This window comes from Elephantulus edwardii, unplaced genomic scaffold (genome assembly GCF_000299155.1).
Source record: "Elephantulus edwardii isolate Elephantulus edwardi_28Jun2011 unplaced genomic scaffold, EleEdw1.0 scaffold00058, whole genome shotgun sequence".
NCBI lineage: Eukaryota > Metazoa > Chordata > Mammalia > Macroscelidea > Macroscelididae > Elephantulus > Elephantulus edwardii.
In genome coordinates, this window is record NW_006399808.1 from 10,415,584 (window position 1) to 10,429,092 (window position 13,509).

Sequence of the window (13,509 nt, forward strand, 5' to 3'; positions counted from 1 at the left end):
TATTGAAGAGAATAAAATATAGACACTTATTAAAATGTTAATTTTTTTTCCTTTTGGGGAAGGTTTTATTATTTCGAATCTAACTAGAATGAAATAACCTCTTTTAAGCAACACAATAACTCTTCTGAAGAACCTGATGGTGTAGTGGTCAGTTGTTGGTCTGCAAACAAAAAGGTCAACAGTTTGAATCTACCAGCCTCTCTGAGGGAGTAAGATGGGTGTTCTCCTCCTGGAATGATTTAACCCAGAAAACTGGTGGAAGGATCTGTGAGCTGGACTGACTAGACAGCAGTGGGTTTCGTTTATTTTGGTTAATAGCTCTGTTAGAATAGGGCCCTGCTGACAGAGTGTTTAACCAAAAGGTTGGTGGTTTGAACCCACCAGCTACTCCATGGTAGAAAGATGTAGCAGTCTGTTTCTGTAAAGATTTGTGACTTTGGAAATCTTAGCTGTCATTCTACTCTCTCCTACAGACAGAGGCAGAATTATGCTAAACTACTCACTACCGGCTAGTAAATAAGAAGAAAGTTGGTACTTATCTACAAGGGCCTCTGTCCATAAAAGGGATTATAAATGTGAAAAGAGGCTTTGTAGAATGGTCATGTGTAGTTGGGAGAGATATACTGTAGCCATAGCTAAAAGTAGAATCTTTGATGTGGTGAAAAATGTCAATTGGTATGTGATTAAGACAGACTAGGAAGAAGGACTGGCCATCCACTTCTGAAAAAGCAGGCCTCTGAAAACCCTATGTACATCAGAACACATGTAGATAACAGAAAAGGCAACTGAGGTTGAGCTTGCAAGAATGGAAATACAAAGGATGAGGGACAGTTGTAAGCAGACACTAGTGACTGGGACATGGAATGTGAGAACCATTAATGTAGAAAATTAGATATTGTTAAGAAAGAAATGGAACGCATAAATATTGACATACTAGGCATTGGCAAGATGAGATGGACTGGCATGGGGCATTTTGAGTTGGATGATCAGGTATTACTCTGGAGATGAAAAGGTGAGAAAAAATGGAGTTGCTTTCATAGTTAAAAAGGTCATTGCTAGATCCATCTTGACGTACAATGTTGTGAGTGACAGGATAATATCCATACGCATACAAGGAAGTCCAGTGAATACCACTATCATTCAGATATATGCACCAACAACCAGAGCCAAGGAAGAGGATATAGAAGATTTTTACCAACTTTTACAATCGGAGATCAATCGAACGTGCAATCAAAATGCATTGATAATAATGGGTGACTGGAATGCCAACGTTGGTAACAGAGAAGAAAATTCAGTAGTTGTATTGAATTTTGCACAATTACTTATTCATAGCAAATATGTTTTTTAAGAGACATAAACAGGCTATATACATGGATTTCACCTGATTGTATGCATAGGAATCAGATAGATTATTTCTGCAGAAAGAAAGAACCGCTGGAGAAGCTCAATATCAGCTGTGAAAACTAGACCAGGAGCTGATTGTGGAACAGACCACCAACTACGCATATGCAAGTTCAAGCTGAAGTTAAGGAAAATTAAACCAAATGCACGGGAGCCAAAATATGACTTTGAGTCTATCCCACCTGAATTTCAGAACCATCTCATGAACAGGTTTGAGGCCTTGAACACTAATGAGTGAAGACCAGACGACTTGTGGGAGGATATCAAGGGTATCATCCAGGAAGAGTGCAAACGGTCATTGCAAAGACAGAAGAGGAAGAGAAGACCAAAATGAATGTCAGAGGAGACTCTGAAAATTGCACTGCAGTGCAGAGAAGCCAAAGCACAAGGAAGAATTCAAGATACTGAAGAGTTGAATAGAAGATTTCAAAAGGCAGCACAGGATGACAAAGTAAAATATTACAATGAAATGTGCAAGGAGTTGGAGTCAGAAAATCAAAAGGGCCGAACTCGCTCAGCATTTCTGAAGCTCAAGGAACTGAAGAACAAATTCAGACCTCAAGTTGCTATAATCAAAGATCATTATGTTAATTGATATTAAATTATTAAATTTATTTATATTTAATACAGAATACTAAATGATCCAGGAAGTATTAAAAGAAGATGGAAAGAATATACTGAGTCACTGTATCAAAAGGAATTGGCAGACACAGAAGAATTTCATGAAACAACATATGAGCAAGAACCTATGGTGATGAAAGAAGTTCAGGCTGCTTTGAAGGAAATGGCAAAAAATAAGGCCCCCGGAATAGATGGTATACCAATTGACATATTTCAGCTAACAGATGCTGACCTGGATGTGCTCACCAAGTTGTGCCAAGAAATCTGGAGAACAACCACTTGGCCAACTGATTGGAAGAGATCTATATTTGTTCCCATCCCAAAGAAAGCTGACCCAACAGAGTGTGGAAGCACAGAACAATCTTATTGATTTCACATGCAAGCAAGATTCTACTGAAGATCATTCAGAAACGACTGGAAGAGCACATAAGCAGAGAACTGCCAGAAGTCCAGGCTGGGTTTAGAAGGAGTTGTGGTACTAGGGATATTGTAGCTGATGTTAGATGGATCTTAGCTGAAAGCAGAGAATACCAGAGGAATGTCTATCTGTGTTTCATTGACTATGCAAAAGCGTTTGTGTGGATCATAACAAACTGTGCTGACTCTGAGAAGAATGGGAATCCCAGAACACTTGATCGTTCTAATGGGAAACCCATACTTGAACCAGGAGGCAGTCGTCAGAACAGAGCAAGGGAACACTGCATGGTTCAAAATTGGGGAGGGCGTACGCCAGTGATGTGTCCTATCTCCCTCCATACCTTTTCAATCTGTATGCAGAACAGATCATCCAGGAGACTGGGCTCTATGAGGAGAAATGTGGGGTCAAGATTGGTGGACGATCTATCAACAATCTGTGTTATGGATTGAGGCTCAATGTCAAGAAGACAAAGATTCTCACCACTGAGCCAGTTGGCAGCATCAGGATGGATAGTGAAGAGATTGAGAGTGTTCACAGGTTTAGTTTGCTTGGCTCTATAGTCAATACTCTTGGCACCAGTAGCCAGGAAATTAAAAGGCGCATTGCCATGGGAAAGTCAGCTGTTAGGGACCTCTCCAAAGTACTGAAGAGCAATGGTGTCTCTCTGGAGACTAAGGTGCATTGCCCCTGATACAGGCCATGGTCTTCGCAATCACTTGTTATGCATCAGAGAGTTGGACAATGACCAAGGAGGACAGAAGGAGAATTGATGCCTTTGAGCTGTGGTGTTGGAGAAGAGTATTGAGAATGCCATGGACTGCTAGGAAAACAAACAGATACGTCCTGGAAAGGGTTAAACTGGGTGGCTCCTTGGAGGCAAGGATTCTGAGGCTTCGTCTGACATACTTTGGTAATGTTGTAAGGAGAGACACGTCCTTGGAGAAGGACATCATGCTTGGGAGGGTGGAGGGACAGCGCAGGAGGGGAAGACCCTCTATGAGGTGGATTGATTCAGTGACTGGCGTAATCGGGATGGGAGTGTCAGAGACAGTGCAATTGTTACAGGACAGAGCAGAGTTTAGAGCTGTTGTACATAGGGTCGCTATGAGTCGGCATATAACAACAACAACATATGTAAACACCTTAAGTCTGGGGGTAGCTGGCTAACCAGGCAGCATGACAAGGCCTACAGGGTCACTATGAGTTGGAAAGACTTGACAGCAGTGGGTGGTGGGACAACTCTATTATGCCACACATTCAATTATACCTCGGAACAGTCCCTGGCAGACTGTTTGTATCCACCAGCTGCTCCTTGGAAGAAAATGGGCAATCTTCTCTCATACTGATTTAGTCTCTGGACTCTTTGGAAGGTCAGCTATGAGATGGTTAGGAGTATGCTAATGGTACATATCAAAACAAACTGATTAAAACAGTTCCCTCTCCCTGTAATCTGCATAGCGAGTTTGTCTAGGTTTTGTCCCTGATCTCCCAAAGTTTTGAGTCAAGAATCTGAGACATCTTAAAAGCGGAAGTGGAAACGATGGAATTGTAGTTGCAGTTGTCTGTAAGTGTGTCTTAGAGAAGTAATAACTAATTTTGTGTCGTAAGGGCAGGAAACTTCGGTTCCAATTATTTGACCACTCACTGTGACCTTGACATCAAGTCAGAACTGACTCACAGCGGACCCTCCAACAGGTTTTCACATACTGTAAATCCCACAGGAGGAAACTGCCCATCTTTCTTCTGAGAAGCAGCTGGTGGATTTGAACCGCCTGCACAAACTCCTTACCCACTCGGTCACCAGAGTACATTCCTAATTCTTTTTGTTGTTATTAATCATCTAAAATATATAGAGCAGTTCTGCAATTAAAAATTTTCTTATCTCCAATAAACACAAAGGGTACAGGCCAAAAATATTTGTGGAAACTTCTTGCAAACCAATGTTTCCTCAGATTCTGCGATAAGATTCACCACCTATGGAACTTTTTAAAGGCATAAAAATCCAAGCACTGAAGCAGGATTTCCAGGCAGGTGGTCTCTCCTGGGAAGGGCTAAGAAAAATCTCTGCAGGTGATTCTTATCATTGAGATGTTAGAGAAAGCACTTCAGCTGTTTACCTGTCCTGGGGCCTGGATGTAGGTAGGTGGGTGTCACCTAGAAGCTGTTTAGAAATGCTAATCTCAGACCCAAGAAGCCTATGAATCAGAATCTTCATTTACCAAAGTCTGAGAGTACCCTATTCCCCCCCCCCAGTAAAACAGCAAGCACTCTCTCTCTTCTTGCAAAATCCACTCATTTCCTTCTGTTAAATCTTGAAGATCCAGTTAACACTGGATTCTGTCCACAGCAGGAGCAGCCTCAGGTGAAAAACCCCCTTTTGACATTTCTTTGCACGGTCACGGTGGATTAGGGTTATTCATGAATGTCAATGTGTAAACTGGTGGCTTCGTTTCGGGTCTCGTTTGAACCCCTTCTGACCGGTTCTTACCTTCACAAGTTTTGCCATCACTTCTGAGCACCCGGCCGACCCCACACGCGCAGCGATAGGAGTTTTTGAGGTTCACGCAGATCTCGCTGCAGCCGCCGTTGTTTACCTCACATTCATTTTCATCTGTAGGGTAGAAGCCACACTGTCTATCTGCTGCGGAGCAATCCTCCCCCAAGCTCCTTAGCGTAAACTGCATCTTTTCAGATCGTTTAGATACAATTTCCTCAACTCTCATAGGGGAGATGTACTATGTTCCCTTCTACCACAGCAGTCACCTGCCTTCTGCTGTCCCTAGTGAGTGACTCTAAAAATGGGCATCTCAGATGATGAGGGTTGTGCAGGATGGGCCAAGGTTCAGATCTGTTTTCACTGGGTTGCTATGAGTTGTAGTCAACTTGACAGCACCTAACAGTAATAATGCAAACAGTTAAGGCTCTTGAGTGCTAACCAAATGTTGGAGATTACAATCTACTCAAAGATTCTTGAAGAAAGGACTCTATCTACTTCTGCCATAGCCAGAAGCTTGTCTTTAGTGGGTTGTATCTACTTAGTTTAGCCTAAAAAAATGTTTAAACACACAATGATGGGGAAGGTGGAAGGTGGACTGGGCAGCATTTCCTTCTATTGGACTCTGAGTACAAGCTGACTGACAGCGTGCACAACAAGTTCACTTTCCTGCACAACAGATCCACTTTGCTACAAAAGAGAGTAAGATTCTTTCCATCTTTGCAGCCTCTTTTGTGAATTGCCTGTGTGGTATCACATTCTGATTTCATGTTTATTCACTGATAAAATTGTTCATTTTTTAAAGAGGTTTTCTAGGTTTGGAAATAAGTTTTTTCATTGTATTGTTCTAGAACAATCTTTTCTAATATGAACAATCGCCCACGAAATCTACTTTAAAAGTTGAACTATTCTCATGATCTATGTAAGCAGTGATTGAATGCATTGTTGGCACTAAAGAAACTAACTTCTTTATATAAACAACAAAAAAAGAGCAGAGTGGGAGCTTGTGAGCTAAATTTGTGATGGCTTCCAGGAATAACAGATCTGGATAAAGGATGTACGCCAGAGCCTGGAGTTTCAACATCCACAAGGTGTCAGGAGACACTGCCTTGGACCCAGGAGAGGGGAGAAGCTGGAACTGAAACCCTTGAGTAAGCTCAAACCAGAAAATCAAACTAGTTGCCACCAAAATTATTCTTGACGCATCATAGTAACCTCATATGTGTCAGATGATAACTGTGCTCCATAGAGTTGTCCAAGCTGTGAACTTTCAGAAGTTGATTTCAAGGCCTTTCTTATAGAAAAGACATAAACTTGAATCTGTTGAGCGGACTTGAACCTCCCACCCCTTGGCCAGTAGCAGAGTGCAGAGTGAGTTAACTATTTATACCACCCTGGGACTCTTCATCTCCCTTACTCCTAATTGGTGCTATTAAGTCTCATAACCAAAATCCACCATGCAAGACCCCTAACCACTGTTGTGTTGTTGTTGTGTATTGTTGAATTGGAACCAATCCATAGCTGATTCTCCAGTGGGTTTTCAGAGGCAGTTAATCACAGGGGAGGAAGGAGACTGCCCATCTTTCTCCTGTGGAGCAACTGGTGGATTTGAACATTGTACCTTTGCACTGGCAGTACAATTCTTTACCAGTGACTTACCAGAGAACCCTAACCACTGTTCTGGTAAGGCTAAATGTGTAGAGAGCTCTGGTGGTGTAGTGTTAAGAAGTTGCATGTTCAACTCTAAAATATTCAGTTCAAATCTACCAGCTGCTCTGCCAGATGTGTAATCTCTGCCCTTGTAATTTAAAGTCTCTGAAAACCTGTTAGAGTCAGCTTTAAAAAAAATTTTTTTTACAATGGTTTATTTATAAAGTTCTAATACATTGTTTTTCACACTGGATCTTTCCCACTTGCTTCATGCACAACCCCATCAAATTGTGTGCCCCTGTGATTAAACTCCCGCCCCCACCCATCCTCACCTCTCTGCTTCCACCCTTCGCCCCCCTGGATCCTTATACTCATTCTACAATAATGGTTTTATACAGTACTTGTCCTTATAGGACTGAGTTCATGCAGCATGAGGGTCAGCTTGCAGTCAGTTTTGACTCAACAGTACACAACAGTAATAATGAATGTCCTCCAGTGGTGGTCACTGCCTTCGAGTTGGTTCCAGCTCATAGCTACCTTCCGTTGGATTTCTGAAGCTGTGAATTTTTATGAGAGGAGGCTGTCCATTTTTCTCCCTTGAAGCAGCTGGTAGATTTGAGTCACTGAGCCTTCAGTCAGCAGTTCAGTACATCACACATTAAGCCACCAGTAGGGGTCATTTAGGAGATTAAAGAACAAAAACTTTGCTAAATTAGCATGGCTTTTTATACCACTTTCACCCTAATGCCTGTCCTGTTCTAACCCTGCTGCTATTTTTGGCAGGAGTTGGGGGTGTCTACCTTCCCGTCCAGATTGCTTTTAAATGTATTTGAATCTGAATGCAAAATGCTGTATAATAGTAAAGGGAAGAAGCAATGATCCACATCTTGGGCTTCTTTGCTGTTTTCTTCCAGTCATAGATCACAGAGCATGAATAAAATTCACTAACCCTGAAAATGAACCTAAAAATGATCTAACTCCCTTTTCTTGTTAACCAGAGAAACCAAAATTGCATTAGCGTAGGAGTGGGTCCTGAGATAATCCTAGACCAGAGCTGTCCAAGAGAAATAGAAAGTAAGCATCGTTTGTGGATTTACATTTTCTAGTAGCTACATTGGAAAGAAAAAGTAAGTAAATAACAATACTGGTAAAATTGATTTTAATACTATCTTTTCTTAAGCCAATAAATCAAAGATTTCATATTTTTATGCAATCAGTATTCAAAATGATTGAGGTGGTTTGAGTTTTTTTTTTAAACAGTACTCAAAGTTTGCTATATTTTGTATTCATAGGACATCTCAGTTCAGATGGTAAATTTTCATTGGAAATATTTGGTCTTTACATATAGGGAGCCATAAACAGGGGACTTTCTGGTGACTGTAGGAGTTGAGCTTGGACCATTTATCCTGTCAAAGACCACTACATAGGGAGCTCTGATGGCCTAGTGATAGGAAGCTGCGCTGGAATCCTGAAAACACACGGTTCAAATCTGCCCGCTGCTCTGCAGGAGAAGGATGGGAAATCTCCCATGTGCTTTATGTGCCTCTGAAAACCCGCTGGGGAGTCTGCTAGGGGTCAGTTCCAACTGGATGGCAAACACCACCACCACCACCAAGCACTATTATAGGGAGCTCTGGTGGCCTAATGGCAAGGAGTTGTGCTACCATCCCAAAGGTACACAGTTTAAATCCACCGCCTGCTTCCTAGGAGAGGAATGGCCAGTCTCCTCCTCCTGTGTGATTTATGGCCTCTAAAAACCTGCTGGAAGGTCAGCTATAAGTCAGTTCCCACTCCACCACACATAACAACAATCACTACACAAATTTGACTTGAGATTTAGACAAGAATCAAACACCACCGCAAGTGCTTAGAGTCACAACTGGGAAATGATGCTCTGAGGCGGTAAGAGGGGTATCTGGCCCGTTGGTTCAGGGGTCTCCTCCCGCTTAGGGTTTGGGTTGGCGGCTCACCGAAGCATGTCTGCTTGTCAGGGCCCAGCACGCTGCCTGGGGCGCATGTGCACTCGTTAGTGTCCAGGCAGCTGCCGTGACAGTCCTCATCACAGATATCGTAGAAATCTGCGGAAAGACCAAGGCTGCGGGTTAGCAAGGGCAGTGGCTTCACCCTGGGACCAGCTCCTCACAGCACTGAGAATTCTGCTTGACAGAAGTTCCTACAACCCAACAGAAAGAGGGAGACCACCTAGGAGCGTCTCCTATCATTTTGGTCAATGATTCTCCACTTCAGATGACCAGACACTTACTGCAAATTAAAACCTCACCAGACATGAGCTCTAGACTAAGGGCTGAGGATTCCAGGGGAGATTAAGCACCAGGCCGCCAACAAAAAGTCTGGCCGCTTGAACCCCCAGGTGCTCTAGGGAAGGAGAGGTCTGTGATAAAGTAAAAGACAGTAAGGACAGCTGGACGCTGAGGGACCAGTCCTAGTCTGCTATGCAGGTCCCTGTGTGTCAGAATAAGCTTGACCACACAAGTTTTCCTTCCAGGTAACCTTCTAGTTATCTAGGCACTATATGGTTCAAATGTATACAGATTTTTATAGAATTAATACAGAAAATTATTTAAAAGTAGGGGAAGGTCTGGTGTAAAAAATAATGTATGTAAACCAGTATAAAAAAATTTTTTAAAAGAAAGTAAAAAAAAGAAAACATGAAGGAACAACAAATAAAAGTAATACTGAATTGATCTCAAGTGACCTATTATTTCATACATATATTTTTAAAATAATGGATACTAAGTATAAAAGTATAATGTGATGTCAGATATATATTGCTACTTATATCTGTCTATCCTTTTATCTGTGAACTTTGAAAAATTATGATAGTTATAGAAAGGCTTCAGGATTTTCGTTCATAGGGTCACTATGAGTCATGCTCACCTTGACGGCAATCAACAATAACATCTATCATCTATCTATCTATCTATTATCTATCTATCTATCTATCTATCTATCTATCTATTATCTATCTATCTATCTATCCATCCATCCATCTATCGATCGATCATCTATCTATAGCTATCATCTCTAGCTAGCTAGCTAGCCAGCTAATCTATCTATCAGACTTAAATGGTCTAAAGGTTTTGGACATGTCCTTCCACATTACAGAAATAATGTCGGCTGACCTGCTTCTGTAAAGTCTGCAGCCAAATTAGATGAAAATCAAAACAAGAATGAGAGACCATCTCACCCCAGCACAATAGCAAAGTTCAGTAAGACAGTAAACAAATGCTGGCAAGGGCATGAAAAGATTGGAACGCTCATGCACTGCTGGTGGGCATGTAAAATGGTGCAACCGCTATGGAGAGCAGTTAGTGCTAGAAAGTTGGGAATAGACATACCATTTGATGTGGCAATCTCACCACTAGGTTTATAGCCCAGAGAAAGAAATAAGAAGTGTGACATCAATATATATATATATATATCCATGTTCATTGCAGCATTATTTACAATAATGAAGTGATGAAAACAGCCCGACTGTCCATCATGGATGACCAGATAATATGTTGTTGTTGTTGTTGTTGTTATGTGCCGTCGAGTCGCCTGCGACTCATAGCGACCCTATGTACAACAGCCCGAAACTCCACTCTGTCCTGTGCCAATCACACTGTCTCTGACACTCCCGTCCCAATTATCCCAGTCACTGAATCAATCCACCTCATAGAGGGCCTTCCTCTCCTGCGCAATCCCTCCACCCTCCCAAGCATGATGTCCCTCTCCAAGGACCGGTCCCTCCTCACAACATGTCCAAAGTAAGTTAGACGAAGCCTCAGAATCCTTGCCTCCAAGGAGCCACCCGTTTTAACCCTCTCCAGGACAAATCTATTGGTTTTCCTAGCAGTCCATGGTATTCTCAGTGCTCTTCTCCAGCACCACAGCTCAAAGGCATCAGTTCTCCTTCTATCCTCCTTGGTCATTGTCCAACTCTCTGATGCATAACAGGTGATTGCGAAGACCATGGCCTGTATCAGACGCACCTTAGTCTCCAGAGAGACACCACTGCTCTTCAGTACTTTGGCGAGGTCCCTAACAGCAGACTTTCCCATGGCAATGCGCCTTTTAATTTCCTGGCTGCTGGTGCCAAGACTGTTGACTATGGAGCCAAGCAAACTAAAGCTGTGTACAATCTCAATCTCTTCACCATCCATCCTGATGCTGCCGATTGGTCCAGTGGTGAGAATCTTTGTCTTCTTGACATTGAGCCTCAATCCATATTGGAGGCTGCAGTCCTTGACACTCTGCAGCAGGTGCTTCAGGTCCTCCTCAGTTTCAGCAAGCAGGGTTGTGTCATCCGCATAACGCAGATTGTTGATAAATCATCCACCAATCCTGACCCCACATTTCTCCTCATAGAGCCCAGCCTCCCGGATAATCTGTTCTGCATATAGGTTGAAAAGGTATGGAGACAGGATGCATCCCTGGCGGACGCCCTTCCCAATTTTGAACCATGCAGTGTTCCCTTGCTCTGTTCTGACGAATGCTTCCTGGTCCAAGTATAAGTTTCGCATTAGAACGATCAAGTGTTCTGGGATTCCCATTCTTCTCAGAGTCAGCCACAGTTTGTTATGATCTACACAGTGGAATGAAATGGAATATTATGCAACATAAAAAGTGATCAAGAATTTTCTAAACACTTCATACCATGGGAGCTCTGGTGGTGTAGCTGAAAGGGCTTTGTGCTGCTCACTCAAAGGCTGAGTCTCTCTGGCAGTTTGTATCCACCAAAGGTTTCTAGCTACAAAGGTGGGCAATTTGTTCTCATTTTATTTACAGCCTGGGAAGCCAGCTGGAGGGTTAGTTATGAGTCCATTCTAACTCAATGGCAATGAGGAGGAGTACAACATGGATGAGTGTAAAGGAGATTATGCTGAAACATACAGGGGGCAATTAAAACTCAACTAATTGTTGTCAAGTTAGGACTGACTCATAGCTGACCCTCCAGCAGGTTTCCAGAAGTGATAAATCACACAGGAGGAGATCTCCCATCTTTCTCCCTCAAAGCCTCCGGTGGATTCGAACTGTCTGACTTTTGGCTTGGCAGAGTACCTCCTTTCCCACCAACCCACCAGAGGTTGATTGTTGTTATGTGCCTTCGAGTCACTTGTGACTCATAGCAACCCTATGTACAACAACCCTAAACTCTCTCTGTCCTGTTCTAGCCTGTTGGTTGATTAGTCGTTGTAATTAACTACATTAATAAACTGTGATTAATGTTATAAAATAATATGGATGAAATTGTAAGCATAATGTTACCAAACAAAATATGTATGAATTGAATGAAAAACTAATACAACTTTTTCCCAAATACTAGATACACTTAACAACAATAACAACACAGAGCTACTTTGGCCTAGAAGACAGAAAGTTATGCTACCAAACCCAGGGTGGGTGATTTTATTTTTTTTTTTAGGGTGGGTGATTTTAATCTGCAGCCCTCAGTCCTGGTTTTAATTGGTTTTGGTCAAACATTCTTCTAGGTGGTATAGCACTGGTCTGTGCATTGCTGTACAGAGGTTGCTGTGATGCTAAACACTGTGACACTGATGTGCCAAATGCAATAATGGTTCCCCATAGTGGACAGTGTTTGGTGGAGCTTCCCAATTAAAACAAGCCTGGAACCAGGAGTGGCATCCCCTTCCTAAATGGCTTGCATCCGGAAACTATGAACAGTGCTCAGGTCTTTCTTTCATAGTGTCACTATGAGTCATCTACGACTCGATGACACTTAACAACAAGTTTTAAATAAACTAAACCCAACTGCATCCACAAAATTCTACTCTATAAAAATTGGGTTAGAATTGATGGGACAGTTATGAGTTTAATTTTTAGTTTAATTGTATATTATAAGTGATCTTCCATACTAAAAAAATAAAAATAAAAATTGGGATTCATTGTTTTGGAAACGAAAATCAGCATTTCATTTTCTAATGTGTGAATAGAATAAAGACTAAATAAAAACAAATGGTCAAAGGCATACGGCTCTTCTCATTCTATTTCGTTGGGAACATCTCAGAAATCTAAGAACTGATTTCAGAAGTGACAAACAGCGGGTGTCAGTGCTCAAAATCAATGCTGTTCAGATCTGAGAACCTGCTGGTGCGGCAGGAATCCATGATGCTTTCCCCTGGGACCCAGTTTGTGTCCTTATGGACAGGGGAGCAGCAAGGGCAGGCACTTACGGCCGCAGTAGACGTGGAAGCAGACCGTGGGCTTGGTCAGGCGGTACACGTAGTAGCCCCCGGGGCAGGCCGTGACCTCCACCGTGGTGTTCCAGAGGCAGCAGTTCCCGCTGAAGCTCGCACAGGCCTGCCGCTGCACAATGCCGTCGCCTTCAAGCGGGTGGCTGCCGTTCAGCCAGACAGGCGCGTGGGTCCCACAGTGGTTTTCTGGTATGCAGAAGGTGGGCATAGCGTCCCCGGCCATGCCAGTGAAGCGGTACCACTCCCCGTCCACGTGGTTGTCACAGAGAGGGGGCCCCTGGGACTTGTCCAGCTTGTGGTCAGTGTTTCTCCATGGCTCATTCAGACTGATGTAGGCAGAACAGGGATTTAGGGCTGAAACAACAACCAACAGACACCTGTGAGGCTTCAGATTAAGGTGGGAACACCCTCAGTCCACCCCCTTGGTCTTGAGTTTGGGCCCTACTGGGATTTAAGAAAGAAATGATCCAAAATCTTAGGTGGGAGGGGAAGCTATTCAAGATTCTTCAGGCTCATTTAAACATCTTTCATAAAAAATGGCTTCTATAAAATTATTTGGAGATACATGGTTTGAATCCACCAGAGGCTTTGCTGGAAAAGGAGGGGCAATCTCCTCCTGTACCAGTCAGATCTGATTTGATGGTACACACACAAAATAATAAAATATTTTTTTTTAAAAAAAAAAAGGTTGTTGTTAGGTGCAGGTT

At 42.6% G+C, this 13,509-nt stretch overlaps 1 protein-coding gene across 1 annotated transcript in view; it reads right to left on the reverse strand.

Annotated features, from left to right (window-relative positions):
* Positions 1-13,509, reverse strand: part of OIT3 (oncoprotein induced transcript 3) — a 45,119-nt gene that overhangs the window by 23,866 nt on the left and 7,744 nt on the right. Inside the window, exons 2-4 of the mRNA XM_006887570.1 lie at positions 12,782-13,156; positions 8,555-8,662; positions 4,929-5,051 (exon numbers count right to left, since the gene is read on the reverse strand). Coding sequence (XP_006887632.1) covers positions 4,929-5,051; positions 8,555-8,662; positions 12,782-13,156 — 606 coding nt within the window. The remainder of the gene's footprint in view (positions 1-4,928; positions 5,052-8,554; positions 8,663-12,781; positions 13,157-13,509) is intronic.